This window comes from Rhinoraja longicauda, chromosome 31 (assembly GCF_053455715.1).
Source record: "Rhinoraja longicauda isolate Sanriku21f chromosome 31, sRhiLon1.1, whole genome shotgun sequence".
Classification (NCBI taxonomy): Eukaryota; Metazoa; Chordata; class Chondrichthyes; order Rajiformes; family Arhynchobatidae; genus Rhinoraja; species Rhinoraja longicauda.
In genome coordinates this window covers 28,361,977-28,384,075 of record NC_135983.1, presented here as the reverse complement: position 1 = coordinate 28,384,075, position 22,099 = coordinate 28,361,977, and the positions used below count along the sequence as shown (strand labels likewise).

At 47.0% G+C, this 22,099-nt stretch overlaps 1 protein-coding gene across 1 annotated transcript in view; it reads left to right on the top strand.

Annotated features, from left to right (window-relative positions):
- Positions 1-22,099, top strand: part of pnpla7b (patatin-like phospholipase domain containing 7b) — a 153,161-nt gene that overhangs the window by 68,161 nt on the left and 62,901 nt on the right. Inside the window, exons 15-21 of the mRNA XM_078425947.1 lie at positions 1,764-1,841; positions 2,931-3,136; positions 4,317-4,448; positions 6,813-6,936; positions 15,633-15,746; positions 18,344-18,419; positions 21,479-21,631. Of these exons, the coding sequence (XP_078282073.1) occupies positions 1,764-1,841; positions 2,931-3,136; positions 4,317-4,448; positions 6,813-6,936; positions 15,633-15,746; positions 18,344-18,419; positions 21,479-21,631 (883 nt within the window). The remainder of the gene's footprint in view (positions 1-1,763; positions 1,842-2,930; positions 3,137-4,316; positions 4,449-6,812; positions 6,937-15,632; positions 15,747-18,343; positions 18,420-21,478; positions 21,632-22,099) is intronic.

Below are 22,099 nucleotides of genomic sequence, written 5' to 3'. Positions count from 1 at the left end.
ACCATTTAAAAGGGAAATAAACAGGCTTTCCAACGGTATAAGATTTATTGCCAAGAAGCATTGTTACAACAAATAAATAATCTACCAAACACAAATTTCCTTATTTTTTGTGCTATGTTTAGTTGTTCAGTCTTAGACTTTAGTGATACTGCGCTGAGAAAGGCTCTTCAGCCCATTGAGTCTGTGCCGACCAGCGATCACCTGCACACTAGCTTACCGAAGCCAATTAGCCTACAAACCTACACGACTTTGGAATGAGGGAGGAGACTGGAGCTCCTGGGGAAAACCCACACAGTCACAGGGAGAATGTACAAACTCCAGACAGACAGCACCATAGTGAGGATGGAAGCCGGGTCTCTGGTGCTGTAAAGCAGCAGCCTCAGTGGGAATCCCTCCATTGTCAGAGTGAGGCCCAGCGCTCATTGGAGGAACAGCCGAAGGTATTTATTCACAAAATGCTGGAGTAACTCAGCAGGACAGGCAGCATCTCGGGAGAGAAGGAATGGGTGACGTTTCGGGTCGAGACCCTTCTTCAGACTGCAGCCCCTCATATTTTGCTTGGGTAGTTTACACCCCAGCGGTATCAACATTGACTTCTCTAACTTTAGATAGTCCCTGCTTTCCCTCTCTACCCCCTCCCCCTTCCCAGTTCTCCCACTATTCTTCCTGTCTCCGACTACATCCTATCTTTGTCCCGCCCCCTCCCCTGACATCTGCCTGAAGAAGGGTCTTGACCCAAAACGTCACCCATTCCTTCTCTCCCGAGATGTTGCCTGTCCCGCTGAGTTACTCCAGCATTTTGTGTCTAGCCTCTGTGTAAGGCTGTGCCTCTGTGCCGAATTATTATTAACACATTGTTAACTTACTGTCGGTCAGTTGCCACTTTTGATTTGTAATATTATATACTGTAGAACGAATTTTGTTTTGTACCAGACCTTTACAACACTTATCAACTGGATTGAGGTTTTTGAGGAGGTGACAAAGGAAATCGATGAGGGTGTGGAGGTTGAGGGGAATATGTGGATAGGTTATGGGGTGGAGTGGTGGGTGAATGGGAGCCAACAGGGATTAGATGGGCAGAATGGTGTCCTACATAGCATGAAGATGTGGTGAGTCCAATCAGTGCCACTAACCACGAAAATCTCCCCTCGTTGTTTTCTTTTTGTTTCCCACGCTGAGATGGAAACTGCCTCTCAATATTTGGTCTGGGTTGCATTAGGCCCTGGGATTAAATCAATGGAGGTTGGGATTTCACGTTTGGGTTTAGTTTATTGTCACATGATACAGTGAAAAGCTTTTGTTACCTGCTAACCAGTCAGCAGAAAGACAACACATGATTATAATCGAGCCATGTAGGAGAAAAACTGCAGATGCTGGTTTAAATCGAAGGTAGACACAAAATGCTGGAGTAACTCAGCGGGTCAGGCAGCATTTCGGATGAAGGAGAGCTTGACGTTTCGGGTCGAGAAGAGGGATTGGCCGGGATGCGTCTCGTCCTTGATTATGCTGCTGGCCTTGCCGAGGCAGCGTGAGGTGTAGGATTTCGGACAAATGTCACACATTTGGAAGTTGCCTTTCGAGCTACATTCTGAGGCTGAGAGCAAGGCAAGCAGCTGTAGTGTGAGCAGCCTTTAATCAGATGTCCTTCTGACAGCATGACAGAGGAGAGTTTGAAATTGGAGCAGTACAGGTGATAAGGTTAGGCAGAGTGTTAGAGCAGAAATGGATTATTCTTATCACTGCTTTTTTTTTCTTCTTCCTAGGATCCATCACTGCTGGATGGGAGGGTGACTCTTCAGCAAGTTAAAGCAGGAATGGTGGTAGCACGGCAGGGTGACCAGGTAACAACGCGGCAATCTCATTAATATTAGTTTAGTTTCGTTTATTATTGCAAGTGTACTGAGGTGCAGTGAAAAGCTTTTTTTTTGTTGCATGCAAACCAATCAGCAGAAAGACTAAACATATTTACAATCAGGCTGTCCGTAGCGTACTGATACAGGATAAAGGGAATAACGTTTAGTGGAAGGTAAAGTCCAGTAAAGAGTGCCTGCATCCTCTGCACTACCTGCCCCTCCACCTGCCTTTGGTTACAGGCCCAACTAACTTTGGTTACAGGCCCAACTAACTTTGGTTACAGGCCCAACTAACTTTGGTTACAGGCCCAACTAACTTTGGTTACAGGCCCAACTAACTTTGGTTACAGGCCCAACTAACTTTGGTTACAGGCCCAACTAACTTTGGTTACAGGCCCAACTGAATAAAGCAAAAGCAATAAGATTCCACTGGTTTATTTATTCGTCTACACTAGTCATTCAAAATCTATTGATCTGCACAAACTAGAATTCAAAAATTGTTCCATGGTATCTGCCCAATTGTGGCTTGTGTTAAAGTTTGTTTAACTTGTGCGACCCGTACCGCTGTTCCTGTCCCCTGCTTGTCCCACCCTGTAGGGTATTATAAAACATACTTGAAGGTGTTGGTAATTTAGGAGCGATGATCTACATGTACCTGTACAACAACTCTAGTTATGATGGTCTCCTTCTGTGGAGTAATAAGAATAAGTCAATCTAGTCTAACTAGTTTTTGTTTGAAGCAAGATGCTGAATTTCCTTGTGTAGGAAGGAACTGCAGATGCTGGTTTACACCGAAGATAGATACAAATGCTGGTGTTACTCAGCGGGACAGGCAGCATCTGTGACGACCTTTCGTGTCAAAACTCTTCCTCTAACCAAAACCCTTCCTTTTCTCCAGAGACGCTGCCTGACCAGCTGAGTTCAGGTCAGCAACTCCAGCATTTTGTGTCTATCTTTGCTGAATTTCCTTATGTTTCGCTCTGGTGGCCTAGAAAGGAAAGTTGATGCTGAAAGTTGAAAACAGAGGAGCATTTCAGTCTGGTGTGTGTTTACTGACCAAACGTGCTTCCTTCACAGGATGTCAGCATTCATTTTGTGGTCTCGGGGCTGCTACATGTTTACCAGCGAATGATCGACAGGGAGGAGGAGAATTGCCTGTTTGTGGCCCACCCGGGTGAGATCGTGGGGCAACTGGCAGTGCTGACAGGGGAGCCCCTGATCTTCAGCATCAAGGCCCAGAGGGACTGCACCTTCCTGTGTATCTCCAAGTGCCACTTCTACGAGTAAGTCCACCAGCCTCTTATAGAGTGATACAGTGTGGGAACAGGCCCTTCAGCCCAAGTTGCCCACACTGCCCAACAATGTCCCAGTTGCAATAGTCCCACCTGCCTGCGCTTGGTCCATATCCCTCCAAACCTGTCCTCTCCATGTACCTGTCTAACTGTTTCTTAAACGTTGGGATAGTCCCAGCCTCAACTACCTCCTCTGGCAGCTTGCTCCATACACCCACTACCCTTTGTGTGGAAAAATCTCTCAACTTCATTCATGCCGCCTTGCTTTGGAAACCGATTCAAAATCTTTATTGAATAATTTCTCTGTAGTGAGAGAATTTCAAGGTTTCACAAAGCGCGAGCGCGGCACGGTGGCACAGCGGTAGAGTTGCTGCCTCACAGCGCAAGAGACCCGGGTTGCATCCTGACTATGGGCGCCGTCTGTACCGAGTCTGTACGTTCTCCCCGTGACCACATGAGTTTTCTCTGGGTGCTGCAGTTCCCCCGCACACTCCACTACGTACAGGTTTGTAGGTTAATGACTTGGTAAAATTGTAAATTGTCCCTGGTGTGTGTAGGATAGTGTTAGTGTACAGGTGATCACTGGTCGACACAGACTCAGTGGGCTGAAGGGCCTTCTTCTGCGCTGTGTCTCTAAACTACGATACGGTACGATAGAACTTTATTTATCCCAGGAGGGAAATTGATCTTCCAACTGTCATAAAACACAGAATACATGTAATATGAAATTAAAGTGTCGAGTGGAAAGGCTTGGGGGATGTGCAAAGATTGGGCGGGGGAGGAGTCAGTCACAGTCTACCTTGCAACAGAAGGGGGAGGAGTTGTCCAGTTTGATAGCCGCAGGGTAGAAGGATCTCCTGTGGCGTTCTGTGCTGCATCTTGGTGGGACCAGTCTGATGCTGAAGGTGCTCCTCAGGCTGACCAGTGGGTCATGGAGGGGGTGAGCTGTATAGTCCAGGATGCTCCGCAGTTTGAGGAGCATCCTCCCCTCCAAGACCCCGTCCCGTGAATCCAACTCGGACCCAGGACGGAGCCAGCCTTCCTGATGTGTTTGTTAATCTTGCTAAACAAAATAATACTGGTCCTTGGTATTGCAAACAGACTGGATTTGATTGAGGTTGTGAAAAATGAACATGCACTGAATTGTGTTTTTTTTCCCCCGTTCTAAAAGAATCTTGAGAGAGAAGCCCAACGTGGTGTTACCTGTAGCTCACACGGTGGTGAGGAGGATGTCTCCGTTTGTCCGACAGATGGACTTTGCCTTGGACTGGATGGCAGTGGAAGCGGGCAGAGCTGTGTACAGGTACGGAGCCCCATGTACACAGGGTGCTCATAGTCCCACAGAGCCCCATGTACATGGCATGCTCATAGTCCCACAGAGCCCCATGTACACAGGATGCTCATAGTCCCACAGAGCTCCATGTACACAGGGTGCTCATAGTCCCACAGAGCCCCATGTACACAGGGTGCTCATAGTCCCACAGAGCCCCATGTACACAGGATGCTCATAGTCCCCCAGAGCCCCATGTACACAGGATGCTCATAGTCCCACAGCTCCATGTACATGGCATGCTCATAGTCCCACAGGAGCCCCATGTACACGGGATGCTCATAGTCCCACAGAGCCCCATGTACACGGTTGCTCAGTCCCGCAGAGCTCCATGTACACGGTTGCTCAGTCCCACAGAGCTCCATGTACACGGGATGCTCATAGTCCCACAGAGCCCCATGTACACGGGATGCTCATAGTCCCGCAGAGCCCCATGTACATGGCATGCTCATAGTCCCACAGAGCCCCATGTACACAGGATGCTCATAGTCCCACAGAGCCCCATGTATACGGGATGTTCATAGTCCCGCAGAGCTCCATGTACACAGTTGCTCAGTCCCACAGAGCTCCATGTACACAGGATGCTCATAGTCCCACAGAGCCCCATGTACACGGTTGCTCAGTCCCACAGAGCCCCATGTACATGGCATGCTCATAGTCCCACAGAGCCCCATGTACATGGCATGCTCATAGTCCGACAGAGCCCCATGTACACAGGATGCTCATAGTCCCACAGAGCCCCATGTACACAGGGTGCTCATAGTCCCACAGAGCCCCATGTACACAGGGTGCTCATAGTCCCACAGAGCCCCATGTACACAGGATGCTCATAGTCCCACAGAGCCCCATGTACACAGGGTGCTCATAGTCCCACAGAGCCCCATGTACACGGGATGCTCATAGTCCCACTGAGCCCCATGTACATGGCATGCTCATAGTCCCACAGAGCCCCATGTACACAGGATGCTCATAGTCCCACAGAGCCCCATGTACACAGGGTGCTCATAGTCCCACAGAGCCCCATGTACACGGGATGCTCATAGTCCCACAGAGCTCCATGTACACGGTTGCTCAGTCCCACAGAGCCCCATGTACATGGCATGCTCATAGTCCCACAGAGCCCCATGTACACGGGATGCTCATAGTCCCACAGAGCTCCATGTACACGGTTGCTCAGTCCCACAGAGCCCCATGTACATGGCATGCTCATAGTCCCACAGAGCCCCATGTACATGGCATGCTCATAGTCCGACAGAGCCCCATGTACACAGGATGCTCATAGTCCCATAGAGCCCCATGTACACAGGGTGCTCATAGTCCCACAGAGCCCCATGTACACAGGGTGCTCATAGTCCCACAGAGCCCCATGTACACAGGATGCTCATAGTCCCACAGAGCCCCATGTACACAGGGTGCTCATAGTCCCACAGAGCCCCATGTACACGGGATGCTCATAGTCCCACCGAGCCCCATGTACATGGCATGCTCATAGTCCCACAGAGCCCCATGTACACAGGATGCTCATAGTCCCACAGAGCCCCATGTACACAGGGTGCTCATAGTCCCACAGAGCCCCATGTACACGGGATGCTCATAGTCCCACAGAGCCCCATGTACATGGCATGCTCATAGTCACAAAGGTCACCCATCCATGTTCTCCATGGATGCTGCCTGACCTGCTGAGTTACTCCAGCACCTTGCGTGCTTTTCTGTATACCAGCATCTGGAGTTCTATCACTAAAGACAGTACCATTGCTGGTATCTCCAGCATGCATGGTGCATGCTTACTTGAATTAACCGGTTGCAGGCAGAGTGAGTAGCAGCTTCTCCAGGGCACAGCATTAATGATGTGCAGGAAAAAAAACCTGCAGATGCTGGTTTAAATCGAAGGTAGACACAAAATGCTGGAGTAACTCAGCGGGTCAGGCAGCATCTCGGGAGAGAAGGAATGGGTGATGTTTCGGGTCAAGACCCTTCTTCAGACCTTTCTTCTTCCCTCCCCTGACATCATTCTGAAGAAGGGTCTCGACCCGAAACGTCACCTATCCATGTTCTCCACAGATGCTGCAGACCCGCTGAGTTACTCCAGCACTCTGTGAAACGTCACCTATCCACGTTCTCCACAGATGCTGCCTGACCCGCTGAGTTACTCCAGCACTCTGTGATACGTCACCTATCCACGTTCTCCACAGATGCTGCCTGACCCGCTGAGTTACTCCAGTGCTCTGTGAAATGTCACCTATCCACGTTCTCCACAGATGCTGCCTGACCCACTGAGTAACTCCAGCATGTGGTGTCTAACACAGCAGTAATGACTTTGTTGTGGTTCGTTCGCAGGCAAGGGGACAGATCGGACTGCACATTCATCGTATTGAACGGGCGGCTGCGGTCAGTGATCATGCGGGAAGACAGGAAGAAAGAGCTGGCAGGAGAATATGGTCGCGGCGACCTCATCGGAGTGGTGCGTAGTCCATCATTGCACAGTCCTGCTGTATATAAACATAGCACAAAAAGTAAGGAAATTTGTGTTTGGTAGATTATTTCTTTGTTGTAACAATGCTTCTTGGCAATAAATCTTATACCGTTGGAAAGCCTGTTTATTTCCCTTTTAAATGGTGCCACATTTGTAAGGAACATGCATTTGTGGGATGAGCAGCAGAGCTGAGTATATGGGTTGCGCCCATGAAAAATTTGCCAAATCTCTGCCAATGCCAAACAGCTTATTCTGGCATTGACTCTTGTTCGGTGTTGTTTGGTGGATTGGATGATTGAAGTCTGAAGAAACAAGACATATTGGCAATTTAACAATTTATTCATTTAATAAACAGGAGCCACAGTAACGTGTGGAAGAACCATACACAGCCATAACAGCCTGGCACCTCCTCCTCATGCTGGTCACCAGCCTGGTCACACACTGTTGTGGGATGGCATCCCATTCTTGTCAGCACCTGGGGGTACCAGAAGCTCAAAACAAAAGTCAATAGCAACAGCAGAATAAGCTGTTTGGCATTGGCAGAGAAGATTTGGCAAATTTTTCATGGGCGCAACCCATATACTCAGCTCTGCTGCTCATCCCACAAATGCATGTTCCTTACAAATGTGGCACCATTTAAAAGGGAAATAAACAGGCTTTCCAACGGTATAAGATTTATTGCAAGAAGCATTGTTACAACAAAGAAATAATCTACCAAACACAAATTTCCTTACTTTTTGTGCTATGTTTATGTAGACTGCTTCTCCACCCTGTTGGTCATTGTGCCCACCTGAGCTCAGAAAGTGGGGCCAGAAATGGGGCTTGTCATTGAAGTGAATTGAATAAATGTTATGAGCCAAGTATGTATACACATACAAGGAATTAGCTTTGGTGCTCCGCTCGCAAGTAACAACACGGCTTGCAGTAAACAATTAAGAAACAAACATTATACTTTAAACATGTGAAGAATGAAATAAAATACCAGCGCAAAAAGTGGCTACAGACTTATGGTTGTTGAGTGTTAAGAGAGTGGAGGAATAGCACGTCTCTTCTGATGCTAATGTGTTGAGAGTTCCATATCATGGAAGAAGCCGTTGAATAATTCACATCATTAAATGGACAAAGGTGAGGTGTCTCCCTCCATTCACCACACTGACATTGATGTGTTACTCCTTTTCTGTCCCGTTATACACTCTGCACCCCAGCTCCCCGTTGCCAGATATTTAACAATGAGCCTCTTTAGAAGTTGATAGTTTTCTCCAAGCTAATAGCTTTCAGGAAAGTGGTGGGAATTGGTGCAGTCACTTTCTGTGGCCAAGATACACTTGCACAAGATTGCACAATTTGGTTTTAGGAGACTGTTCAAAATCCTAAAAGGGTCGACCATTCAAGATACAGAGGGAAAAAAATGTAGAAACGCCTTCACCTAGAGGGTGGTGGCGATTGGGAATTCTCCGGCCACGAATACTGTGGCTGAGGTAAAGACAAAGTCCCGCCCCCTCCCCTAACATCAGTCTGAAGAAGGGTCTCGACCCTGTTCAAGATTCAAGATTCAATTTAATTGTCACATGTACCAATTAAGTTACCAAACTGCCAAACTAAGTAAAAAGCAACAAGACACTCAGCCACATAAAATAAAATGTAACTTCAACATCCATCACATTCCTCACTGTTCCCCTCTTTGTTTCTCACAATGTGATGTTAAAGTTCGTTTGGTCAAGTTACTGGAACATATCAGATGCAACACTGCAAGGTTCACACTTTCATAAAATGAAATGGGGGGAAAAAGGAAGTAAAAACAATTCAAATTGCTGGAGTAACTCAGTGGGTCAGGCCGCATCTCTGGACCACTGAGATTAGTTTAGAGATGGAAACAAGACCTTCGGCCCACCGAGTCCACAGCAACCAGCGATCACCCCGGACACTAGTTCTATCTTGCATACTAGGACACTAGTTCTATCTTGCACACTAGGATAATTGACAGGTCCATTAACCAACGAACCTGTACGTCTTTGGACTGTGGGAGGAAACCAGAGCACCCGGAGATAGCCCACAGGGTCACAGCGAGAACGTACAAACTCCATACAGACAAACTCCGTACAAACTCTTACCGCTGCGCCACGGTGCCGCCCTTGTTACTCCAGCACTTTGTGTCTTCTTTTGTAAGCTAGCATCTGCAGTTCTTTTTATCTAAGTAAAACAAGGCAAGGGGAGTGGCGCGGCGGTAGAGTCGTTGCCTCGCGGCGCCGGAGACCCACGTTCCATCCCGACTACGGGTGCTGTCTGTACGGAGTTTGTACGTTCTCCCCGTGATCTGCGTGGGTTTTCTCTGGGTGCTCCGGTTTCCCCCGACACTCCAAAGACGTACAGGTTTGTAGGTTAATTGGCTTTGGTAAAATTGTAAATTGTCCCCTAGTGTGTGTGTAGGATAGGCAAGACAAGGCAAGTTTATTTATATAGCACATTTCAGCAAGAAGGCAATTAAACGTGCTTTACATAAAACATTAAAGAGCAATCAATAGCAATTAAAAACAGTCATTAAAGAGAGTAGAAAATAAAAACAAGCTAAAATAGAATAAGACAGGTATAAAATACAAGAATAAAAGTTACAGTTCAGTGTAAGAAATGAATAATTATTTGATTTAATAAAAGGCAGTGTCAAACAGAAAAGTCTTCAGCTTTGATTTAAATGAACTGTGTTAGTGTACGGGGTGATAACTGGTCGGTGGGCCGAAGGGCCTGTTTTCGCTCTGTATCTCTAAAGTCTAAAAGTAAAGTAAATGTGATTACTTTTGCAGCATCGTGAACTCCGAGCTGAGAGCTGGCTTTTTTTAAATACTAAAGTAACTCGAGCTTTTCCTCGGTGTTAATTTTGGTAGTGTTTCCTCTTGGCCTGTGATGCAGTCTGTGACCCAGTGGTGCCTTCTGCCAGGATCCCACTTTATCACTCCCTAACCAATACCAAGAGAAGCCCAGAACCATTGACTTCCAGCGATTAACATAAGAATAACTGGCAATTATTTGTGTCAACGAGTATATCTTTAGGAGTGAGTGATGCTTGCTGCCTTTCTCTGTTTCTCCTTTATCACTTTTGTTGGCAGACTGAGGTCCGTTACTCACTACCTGTCCAAAAGGCTGATAATTTCTGCAGTTTCCTCTGTGATTTATCACTTGCAATTCACTAATTGAGTGCTGGTGCTGATAAAGTATTGAAGCACTGAAGATTAATGGGCTGCCACTTTGCAAGAGCTCAGGGCTGTTTTATTTTCTGTAAAGGTGATTCACGAGCAAGTGGAGTGGTCACATAAAGTGGCGACTTGCTTTCCCTGGGCATGGTCACTCCGCGCTGCGTGGATCAGATGGTCCCAGGTCAGCACAGCTTGCTTTCCCTGGGCATGGTCACTCCGCGCTGCGTGGATCAGATGGTCCCAGGTCAGCACAGCTTGCTTTCCCTGGGCATGGTCACTCCGCGCTGCGTGGATCAGATGGTCCCAGGTCAGCACAGCTTGCTTTCCCTGGGCATGGTCACTCCGCGCTGCGTGGATCAGATGGTCCCAGGTCAGCACAGCTTGCTTTCCCTGGGCATGGTCACTCTGCGCTGCGTGGATCAGATGGTCCCAGGTCAGCACAGCTTGCTTTCCCTGGGCATGGTCACTCTGCGCTGCGTGGATCAGATGGTCCCAGGTCAGCACAGCTTGCTTTCCCTGGGCATGGTCACTCCGCGCTGCGTGGATCAGATGGTCCCAGGTCAGCACAGCTTGCTTTCCCTGGGCATGGTCACTCCGCGCTGCGTGGATCAGATGGTCCCAGGTCGGCACAGCTTGCTTTCCCTGGGCATGGTCACTCCGCGCTGCGTGGATCAGATGGTCCCAGGTCAGCACAGCTTGCTTTCCCTGGGCATGGTCACTCTGCGCTGCGTGGATCAGATGGTCCCAGGTCAGCACAGCTTGCTTTCCCTGGGCATGGTCACTCTGCGCTGCGTGGATCAGATGGTCCCAGGTCAGCACAGCTTGCTTTCCCTGGGCATGGTCACTCCGCGCTGCGTGGATCAGATGGTCCCAGGTCAGCACAGCTTGCTTTCCCTGGGCATGGTCACTCCGCGCTGCGTGGATCAGATGGTCCCAGGTCAGCACAGCTTGCTTTCCCTGGGCATGGTCACTCTGCGCTGCGTGGATCAGATGGTCCCAGGTCAGCACAGCTTGCTTTCCCTGGGCATGGTCACTCTGCGCTGCGTGGATCAGATGGTCCCAGGTCAGCACAGCTTGCTTTCCCTGGGCATGGTCACTCTGCGCTGCGTGGATCAGATGGTCCCAGGTCGGCACAGCTTCTTCACCACCCTTCTTCCGAGTCAAACGCACTTCCGCCCGCCAACAAAAGCAATAAAGGAGAAACAGCTTCTATACTAGAACGTAGAAACAAGGAACTGGTTTATACCAAAGATAGACACGTCTTTTTAATCTTTGCATCCAATTCTGGAGTAACTCTGCAGGTTAGGCAGCATCTCTGGAAAAGATCCCTGTAGAAACAAGGATATGCTGATGCTAGTTTATACCAAAGAAAGTGCTGGAGTAACTCAGCGGGTCAGGCAGCAACTGTGGAGAACATGGATAGGTGACGTTTCACAGAGTGCTGGAGTAACTCAGCAGGTCAGGCAGCATCTCTGGAGAACATGGATAGGTGACGTTTCGAGTCGGGATTCGGAAGAAGTGTCCCGATGCAAAAGGTCAGGCAGCATCTCTGGAGAAAAAGGATGGGTGACGTTTGGGTCACGACCCATCTTCAGACTTTGTTTCAGACCCATCCATGTTTATCTGAAATTATATGATGTGCGTTTGACAGCACTGGGCCTGTACTCGCTGGAGTTTAGAAGGATGAAGGGGGACCTCATTGAAACCTACAGAATAGTGAGCGGCCTGGACAGAGTGGATGTGGAGAGGATGTTTCCACTAGTGGGAGAGTCTAGGACATTCCTTTAAAAAGGAGAAGGGCATTTCTTCCACCAGGGGGTGGTGAATCTGTGGAATTCATTGCCACAGACGGCTGTGAAGGCCATCAATGGAGATTTTGAAGCTGGAGATTGACAGGTTCTTGATTAGTATGAGTGTCAGGGGTCCTGGGGAGTAGGCAGGAGAATAGGGTTGAAAAGGAGACATAGATCACCCATGATTGAATGGCGAAGTAGACTTGATGGGCCGAACGGCTTAATTCTGCTCGTAGAACTTATGAACTTATTATGCTACCTGACCCACTGTGTTACTCCAGCACTTTGTGTCTGGCCTCTATACTGACCCAGCACCAGGAACAGCAAAGAGAGCACATTTTAATCTTGGAAGGATCTTCCTGTTGTGCCATGGCACTGCTGGATGTCGTACACCCACTCAGCATGGCTGGCATCTTGCGTGTAATTGCAATTTGCCAAATGAGGCTCAGAGAGTCCCCTGCAACTTTCAAGGGACAGGAGATGTCCTCGGTCTCAATTAGACTCCAGGCTCCAGAAATATACTCAATTATTTATTCATAAGTTTTACTTTCCTCCAATTATTTTCAACCCAAATTAGTCTGTCCTTCCACACCAAGCACAGTTAAAACAATTTACAAAATAAAAACACAAAATGCTGGAAACTGACCTGCAATGCTAAGATAGACACAAAAAGCTGGAGTAACTCAGCAGGACAGGCAGCATCTCTGGAGAGAAGGAATGGGTGACATTTCAGGTCGAGACCCGTCTTCAGTCGAAAGAAGTCTTGACCTGATATGCCACCTATTCCTTTTCTCCAGAGATGCTGCCTGACCCACTGAGTTGCGCCAGCTTTTTGTGTCTTTCTTCGGCATAAACCAGCATCTGCAGTTCCACCCTACACATTTTGTCTGCAATGCTAAGGACTATATTCTGCACTCTGTATCTTCCCCTTTGCTCTATCTATTGGACTTGAGTTTGACTTGATTTCATTTACTTATAGTATGTGTGATCTGTTTGGATAGCATGCAAAACAAAACTTTTCACCGTACCTCGGGTACATAAGAAACCTAAACCTAACCTAAAACTCTCAGTCTGAACAAGATGTTCAGACCTGAAACATCACCTCTTCCTTTTCTGCAGAGATGCTGCCTAACCCACCCCAGTATTTAGTGTCTTATCTTCGGTGTTAAAATAGCTAGCCCCTAGAGCTCTATCACTCTTTTAAATTCATCCAGTGATTTGACCTCCACTGCCTTCTGTGGCAGAGAATTCCACAAATTCACAACTCACTGGGCGCAATTTTTTTTTTCTCACCTCAGTTTTAAATGGCCTCCCCTTTATTCTTAGACTGTGTGGCCCCTGGTTCTGGACTCCCCAAACATTGGGAACATTTTTCCTGCATCTAGCTTGTCCAGTCCTTTTATAATTTTCTACGTCTCTATAAGATCCCCTCTCATCCTTCTAAACTCCAGTGAATACAAACCCAGTCTTTCCAATCTTTCCTCACACGACAGTCCTGCCATCCCGGGGATTAATCTGGTGAACCTACGTTGCTCCGCCTCAATTGCAAGGATGTCCTTCTTCAAATTAGGCGCGGACTCGGTGGGCCAAAGTTCCTGTTTGCGCGCTGCATCTCTAAACTAAACTAAGCATTGTAGCTAGGTACATGTGACAATAAAGTACCATTGAACCATTTAAAAAGATGAGAGCTTTTGCATAGAAGGGTGGGCTTCACTTGTCTTTTGTAGCGAGCTTTGTTGTTGCTGTGAGCCAGTATGACGGGCAAGTTTGCATAAGTCTACGCCACATCAGGGATGTGGGGGAAATGGACGGGTGAAGGCAGTTGTGGTTCCACAACAACCGTGTCATTTGAACCACTGATCAATACGTCACTTGTTCCCTGGATTGGCCCTGGGCTAATGGATATTTTTACACCAAATCCTCATCAGCTGCCAGTGGAAGAACTGCTGAGGGACCATTGATGCTCTGATCACCTAGCAACCCCCAGTGGATGTTCACAGCTCCGATCACTCAAACGCCATAATTTGTTTACTCTGCATTTGATTTATTAGTAATAAAAATGTGATTCATTTAAAATATAGCTTATTGCAAGGCTCTGTGCATTGAAAATGCACTTTTATCTAACTGAACATTGAAAACTAGATAGTTCGGTTGTAATCATGTACAGTCTTTCCGCTGACTGGTTAGCACGCAACAAAGGCTTTTCACTGTACTGCAGCACACGTGATAATGATACAACAATATGGCTCTGGCCCACTAATTATACCCATCCCAATGAGGGCCTGTACCAGCGAGGGTCGCTGGTCGGTTCGGACGCGGGCCGAAGGGCCTGTTTCCGCGTTGTTGCTGATAGTAGTTATGACAGGTTTGTTGCGACATTTACAACATGACAGCCAGGGGGCTTTCTTGCTTGCGACACTGTGAAGGGGTGAACATTGCTCTACGAGAGGTTTAATTTTTCTTTTTCCACTTCTCAAATCAAGGTGAGAGCTCAAAGTAAAAGCCCCCAGGATGTAGGTTAGTAGCAAAAACAGGATGTAGGATACTAGCAATCACTTACCCACGAGTATGTGGGAAAGAACTGCACATGCTGCTTTATCCAGGAGTGTTTGACCCAGAACTGTCATTGGCTTTTTATCGAGAGCGTTTCCAGAGAAAGTGGTAGGAGAAAAAGACTATTAAAAGTTTTGCATGTGGAAAACCATCTGAAGATGGCCCCAAACCTGGCGACTCTGTGTACTGTCTCAGTGTACTACTGGCACGGCACGGTGGCACAGCAGTACAGTTGCTGCTTTACAACGTTTACAGCGCCAGAGACCCGGGTTCCATCCCAACTACGGGTGCTGTCTGGACAGTGTTTGTACGTTCTCCCCGTGACCACGTGGATTTTCTCTGAGATCTTCTGTTTCTTCCCCCACTCCAAAGACGTACAGGTTTGTAGGTTAATTGGCTTTGGTAAAATTATAAATTGTCCCTAGTGTGTGTAGGTAGTGTTAATATGCGGGGATCACTGATGGTGCGGACTCGATGGACTGAATGGTCTGTTCCAAACTGTACTATCTGCTCTATCTCCAAACTATACTAAACTAAACTACTATACACTTGGATTGTATCTGAGATGCTTATCTAAGATGTCTCTGTGAATTTCACTGTACCTTACAATACATGTGACAATCAGATCCCATTGAGCCATTGAAGGTTTTTGCATCTGGAAAACCAGAGTTGTTTTTAGTTTACCTTCCATTTATTCAGCGATTGTCAGGAAGAAATCTCCTCTTTTTCCGTTCCTGCAGAATAGACAGGAATCTACTTGAGTTAGGCACATAATGCTGGAGTAACTCAGCGGGTCAGGCAGCATCTCTGGAGAGAAGGAATGGATGACGTTTCAACTTGAGCTCTTCTTCAGACCTGAAACATCACCCATTTCTTCTCTCCAGAGTTGCTGCCTGACCCGCTGAGTTACTGCAGCATTTAGTGTCTACCTTTGGGATAAGCTAGTATCCTCAGATCATTTTTATTACATTATGTGGTTATTCAAAGTGATTAAATAATAAATGTTTTGACCCTGGGCTATCAATGCGACCATTGATAGTGTCTATTCTGTATAAAATTACTGCTAAATATGAATGTCGTAAGTTAGATGCTACAAATAATTTTATTGCTAATAGTTGCTGTTTTCTTTGTGTCTCCCGCCCCACTGCAGGTGGAAGCGCTCACGCGCCAGCCCTCTGCCACCACGGTACACGCAGTGAGGGACTCTGAACTCGCCAAGCTTCCTGAGGGAGCGTTGAACTCCATCAAACGCAGATATCCACAGGTAAAGTCGTCTCCCCATTCAGACCAACAGAGGTGAGGCAAGTTGGCACCTAGTTCATAAGTGATAGGAGCGGAATTAGGCCATTCGGCCCATCAAGTCCACTCCGCCATTCAATCATGGCTGATCTATCTCTCCCTCTCAACCCCATTCTCCTGCCTTCTCCCCATAACCCCTGACACCCGTACTAATCAAGAATCTATCTCTGCTATAAAAATATCCATTGACTTGGCCTCCACAGCCTTCTGTGGCAAAGATTTCCACCCTCTGACTAAAGTAATTTCTCCTCATCTCCTTCCTAAAAGGATGTCTTTTAATTCTGTGTCTATGGTGTCTAGTCCTCGACTCTCCCGCGAGTGCAAATCTGAAACCCAGGTGGAATTTGCTGGAAATTCTGAGCACATTCTGCTGGTGTTTGTGGAAAGAGAAACAGAGTTAATGTTCCAGGTCGAAACCCCTCCAACAGAGTTGCAGGGTCTGACCAAGGGCTGTCAACCTGAAGTGTGAGCGCATTTTCTCTTTCCCCAGGTAGTATCTTCATGCGGGGTTCAGTTTGACTTGGTTTAGAGATTCAACGCCCTTCAGTCCACCGAGTCCACGCCAACCAATGATCGCCCCGTTAACTAAAACTGTCTTACACACACACTAAGGACAATTTACAAGTTTACCAAAGCTAATTTCCAGGTCTGATTTGTCATTCCATGATGTTTAAGTATCAGTTAAAGTTCACTGGGATCACCGATTAAGTAATTGTTCATTTTAATGATCACATTTAATCAGATCTCTGAATTCCTTTCATAGGTGTGTCTATATATATATATAAGTTAAGAATCATTGGCGGCACAGTGATCACCATAATGATTGGAGTTCTGTGTGCAGGTGCTGGATGAAGGGTGAAATGTTTGATTTGAATGATGCATGTGACATTTCTGGAAGCATTTTATTCAGAGCGCTCGGCAAGAGGCGTTGTTTCCACGGTAACCGTGGCCTGAGTCATTTTGCTTTGCTGCTGGAGCTCTCCTCTAGTTGTTTTGCTGAATAGAGTGTTTCAGAAATTGGTGGTTTGCACAAACCTCCATCTGTGAAGTTGAGATTGCTGCCATGTTCAAGGATGTGAGCGTGACTGAATTAAACCTTCCAGGAATGAAGTTGTGTCTTGTCGATCACAATAAATGACCAAGTTTGCAGATTATTTGAAGGGTGAGAGGTGCTGTGCGGCACATTTGGAAGACCTTGGAACAGAGTTGGGGAGACAGGCGTTGATAGTTCATTGTGATACTGACGGAGGAAGGATCATGCAAAGTCAGCAGTCCTTGGACTTTAGAGATACCGCGTGGAAACAGGCACCCTTTGGCCCACCGAGTCCGCGCCAACCAGCGATCACCCCATACACTAGCACTATCCTACACACTAGGGATAATTTACAATTTTACCAAAGCCGGTTAACCTGCAAACCTGTACGTCTTTGGAGTGTGGGAGGAAACTGGAGCAACTGGTTATGGTGCCTGTTTCCCCATGGTCACAGGGAGAACGTACAAACTCCACACAGACAGCATCCCTAGTCAGGATTGAACCCGGGTCTCTGGCGCTGTAAGGCAGCAACTCTACCGCTGCGCCAACATGCCACCCTTTGATGTATAGCCCTAGCAACAGTTTCTGATTAAACTCTTAATAAAAGACCGCTTCTAATTGTTCGTGACTTAGGTTTGTCAGTGATAGTACACACAGGGTTAAATAATTGAAATATTGTGTAGAAAGCAGGTAAGAGCAGTAATTCCTGTAAACCACCAATATTTGTGTTTAGTGATGTAGAGATTTCAATGGTATAGAGATTTTAGGTTATGTGGGTTAGGTTTATATTATCGTCATGTGCTGAGGTACGGGGAAAAGCTTTGCTTTGCACGCTATTTAAACAGATCAGATGTACCATACATGGATCAGGTCAGTTTCAGCTCAAGTCTAATAGGGAGAGCAAAGGGATGATAGAGTGCAGAATATGCTTCTCAGCATTGTAGCGCATCGGTTCCACAGACAAAGTCCAATGTCTTTGATGGGGTTGAGGTGAATCAGACAGTACCCTAGCTTTTGGAAGGGCTGTTTAGAAGCCTGATAACAGAGGGGAAGTAGCTGTCAGCTAGTCTGGTTTACGTGCTTTCCAGCTTCTGTACCTTTTGCCTTATGGGAGCGGGGAGAAGAAGGAATGACCGACCGGGGTGGGACAAGTCTTTGATTATGTTGGCTGCTTTTCTGAGGCAGCGTGAAGTGTACATGGAGTCAATGGTGGGAAGTCTGGTCTGTGTGAGAGACTGGGCTACATTTACTATTCTCTGTAATTTCTTGCAGTCTTGGGCAGAGCTGTTCACAAGCCAAGCTGTGATGCAACCTGACAGAATGCTTTCTGTGGTGCATCTGTAGACGTTTGTAACAGTCACTGGAGTCATGCCGAGTTTCCTAAGGAAGTAGAGGTGTTGATGTGCATTCAAACCTCTGAATATTTTACATTGTTCCATTTGCTTTACAGATGGCAATTTTGATGAAGCAAGATTTGCAGTGAACAGTCACAGCCTGCCACTTTTAATCTGCCCATGTTTGTTTTACAGGTGGTTACTCGACTGATTCATCTGTTGGGCCAGAAGATCTTGGGCAACTTGCAGCAAGCCAGTTGTCCATTAGCAGGTAAAGACTGGCAATAACCCGCCCCCCTCTCTGAATTACAGTTCAATCAGAGTCACAGAGGGTTATAGAGCACGGAAAAAGCCCCTTCCACTGGCCCTTCGGCCCAACTTGCCCACACTGGCCACCATGTCCCAGCTACACTAGTCCCACCTGCCCACGTTTGGTCCATATCCCTCCAAACCTCTCTTATCCATGAACCGATTACAATTGTTAAATTACAATTGTTGGAACAAACCAATCTCCCTTCCATTGACTCCATCTACACCTCACGCTGCCTCGGCAAGGCCAGCAGCATAATCAAGGACCAGTCACACCCTGGCCACTCCCTCTTCTCCCCTCTCCCATCAGGCAAAAGGTACAGAAGTGTGAAAACGCACACCTCCAGATTCAGGGACAGTTTCTCCCCAGCTGTTATCAGGCAACTGAACCATCCTACCACAACCAGAGAGCAGTGCTGAACTACCATCTGCCTCATTGGAGACCACCAAACTATCTTTGATCGGACTTTACTAGCTTGATCTTGCACTAAATATTATTCACGTTATTCCCTTTATCCTGCATCTGTAGTCTGTAGTTGGTCCACGACAAATCACTGGTGATATTAACAGCAGGAAACTTGAAGCTCTCAACCATTTCCACATCGGCACCATTGTTGCTGATTGGGGCATGGGCTCCCTGCTTGCTGAAGTCAATAACTAGCTCCTTCATTTTGCTGACAGAGGAGGAGAAGTATAGGAAAAAAACGGCAGATGCTGGTTTAAATCGAAGGTGGAGTAACTCAGCGGGTCAGGCAGCATTTCTGGAGAACATGGATAGGTGATGTTTCACAGAGTGCCGGAGTAACTCAGCGGTTCAGGCAGCATCTCTGGAGAGAAGGAACGGGTGACGTTTCGGGTCGAGACCCTTCTTCAGACTGATGTCCCGCCCCCTTCCCTGACATCAGTCTGAAGAAGGGACTCGACCCGAAACGTCACCCGTTCCTTCTCTCCAGAGATGCTGCCTGACCCGCTGAGTTACTCCAGCATTTTGCCTTAGAAGAAGTTATTGTCCTGACACCGCCTCACAAAGTTTTCTCTATTTCCTTCCTGTACTCTGTCAGTTATATCTTGCCTTAAACTCCTTAGCTTCAAAGAAAATCCACCTTGCCCAACTAGTCTTGACTCGTGACTCTGATAATACTCTTGTAAATCTTCTTTGCAACTTCTCAAGCAGTTCTCAAGGTGCTTGAAGCTGGTGACCAGAACTTTGCACAGTTGTCTAGCCCTGGCTATTAGTGTTTGGAAACATACCTAGCATGACTCATAGAAAAAAAGGTGCAGGAGTGGACCATTCAGTCCTTCAAGCCAGCACCGCCACTCAATATGATCGTGGCTGATCATCTAAAATCAGTACCCCGTTCCTGCTTTTTCCCCACATCCCTTGATTCCTTTAGCCCTTAGAGCTAATTCTAACTCTCTCTTGAAAACATCCAGTGAATTGGCCTCCACTGCCTTCTGTGGCAGAGAATTACACAGATTCACAACTCTCTGGGTGAAAAAGTTTTTCCTCATCTCAGTCCTAAATGGCCTACTAAACTGTGACCCCTGGTTCTGGACTCCCCCAATATCGGGAACATTTTTCCTGGCCAATCATTTTAGAATTTTATATGTTTCTATAAGATCTCCTCTCATCCTTCTAAATTCCAGTGAATTCAAGCCCAGTCGACCCATTCTTTCAAAAACTCCCGTTCTAAGGAATTGTGTTCCTCGGCCGATAAAGGCAAATGAGTTGGGTGTGGGCCTTGTGAGCCTTTGCTGACTCTCTCTGTAATCCAGTCAGTCACTTTCCCAGCTCCTTGTCCCATAGCAGCGGTCCTTGTCTTTAAAGCTCCACCCTCTGATTCTTGACATTTCCAGAAGTGAGAGCCGTTTCTCATTATTCATTTCAGTCACAGGCTTTATGATCTTAAACCTTCCAGCAAATCACCTCCCAACCTCAATCCTTTTAGGAAAAGGAGGCTGACTTTTCCAGTCGATCACTTAACTGAAGTTCCTCATTTCCCATGAATTATTCTACCAAATTCTAACAGTGGGCGGCAACTCGTCAATTCTCCCCATGCAGGGCAGCACGGTGGCACAGCGGTAGAGTTGCTGCCTCACAGCACCAAAGACCCAGGTTTAATCCTGACTACGGGTGCTGTCAGTATGGAGTTTGCACGTTCTCCCTTTAACCATGTGGGTTTTCTCCGGTTGCTCTGGTTTCCTCCCACATTCCAGAAACGGGTGGGTGTGCAGGTTAATTGGCTTCTGTAAATTATCCCTAAAATGTGGGAGAGTGCAAGTGTATGGGGTGAACGACGTTCGGCACGGACTCGGTGGGCCGAAGGGCCATCTCTGCACTGTATCTTTAAACTCTAATAGAGCCCTTGCATGGTGAGGAGTGACATACCTATAGCTCAAAGCTGAAGTGTGTTTGTAAATAAATGTTTTGAAAGGTTAGATTATTTTTTGGTAGGATGAGCCGATTTGATAAAATCTGCACTGTGTGATGCTGATTGTCAAGAGGCATTGCTGCTCATGAAAACAGTTTGGAAACTGTGGCTTAAAATGTGATTTTGATAACCCTATAAAGTCTGTTGATGGCATCTATGAATCTTTATATTTTCATATATTTCATTTTCTGTGATGGGCTTCACTGACTGGAATTAAAATGAGCGATCATTTTGTTTTCAAGCACACGGTTAAAATCTACTGTGCAAAATGTATGAAGGTGAAAAATTTGACCTGTTTTGATAACTGCTTTAATAATCATCCCAGTGATTTGCTAATCAGCCTCGAAACTAAGTAAGCAGGAAGGAACTGCAGATGCTGGCATATACCGAAGATAGACACAGTAACTCTGCGGACTCGGTGGGGAAGGGCCTGTTTCCGTGCTGTATCTCTAAACTAAACTAGTGTGCGGGGATCGCTGGTCGGAGCGGACCCGGTGGGGAAGGGCCTGTTTCCGCGCTGTATCTCTAAACTAAACTAAAGAAGCTCTCACTGTTGTATAACTTGGGTCGATCTATCGTTTGTTGTTAGGATGTGGCCTGGGCATCCACACGGTGAGCAACAAGTGGGAACTGGTGGGGAACTCTGCCAGTAATCTCTCCACTGTGGCCATTCTGCCCGTCGCTGAGGACGTCCCCATCACCGCCTTCACGCTGGAGCTCCGACACGCACTCAGCGCCATCGGTAAGATGCACTTCAATCACCCACTCTACCAATAGCTGGGGCAGCCCGGTCGCACAGCGGTAGAGCTGCTGCCTCACAGCGCCAGAGAACTCAGTTCCATCCTGACTACGGGTGCTGTCTGTACGGAGTTTGCACGTTCTCCCCGTGACCGCGTGGGTTTTCTCCGAGATCTTTGGTTTCATCCCACACTCCAAAGACGTACAGGTTTGAAGGTTGATTGTGTTTGGTAAAGATTGAAACATCATCTATCCATGTTCTCCAGAGGTGCTGCCTGGCCTGCTGAGTAACTCCAGCACTCTGTATCTATCTTGGCTCAGTGTTGTTGTTATACACTCAATCCTTATGTATTGAGACCACAATATCACTGAAGCTAAAGACTAAACAAGTCCCGTGCTATAATACTAATACTATTCTGCAACCAGGCTTAGATTTGAATCCTGGCATGAATTTATTAATGGGTCTGAAAAA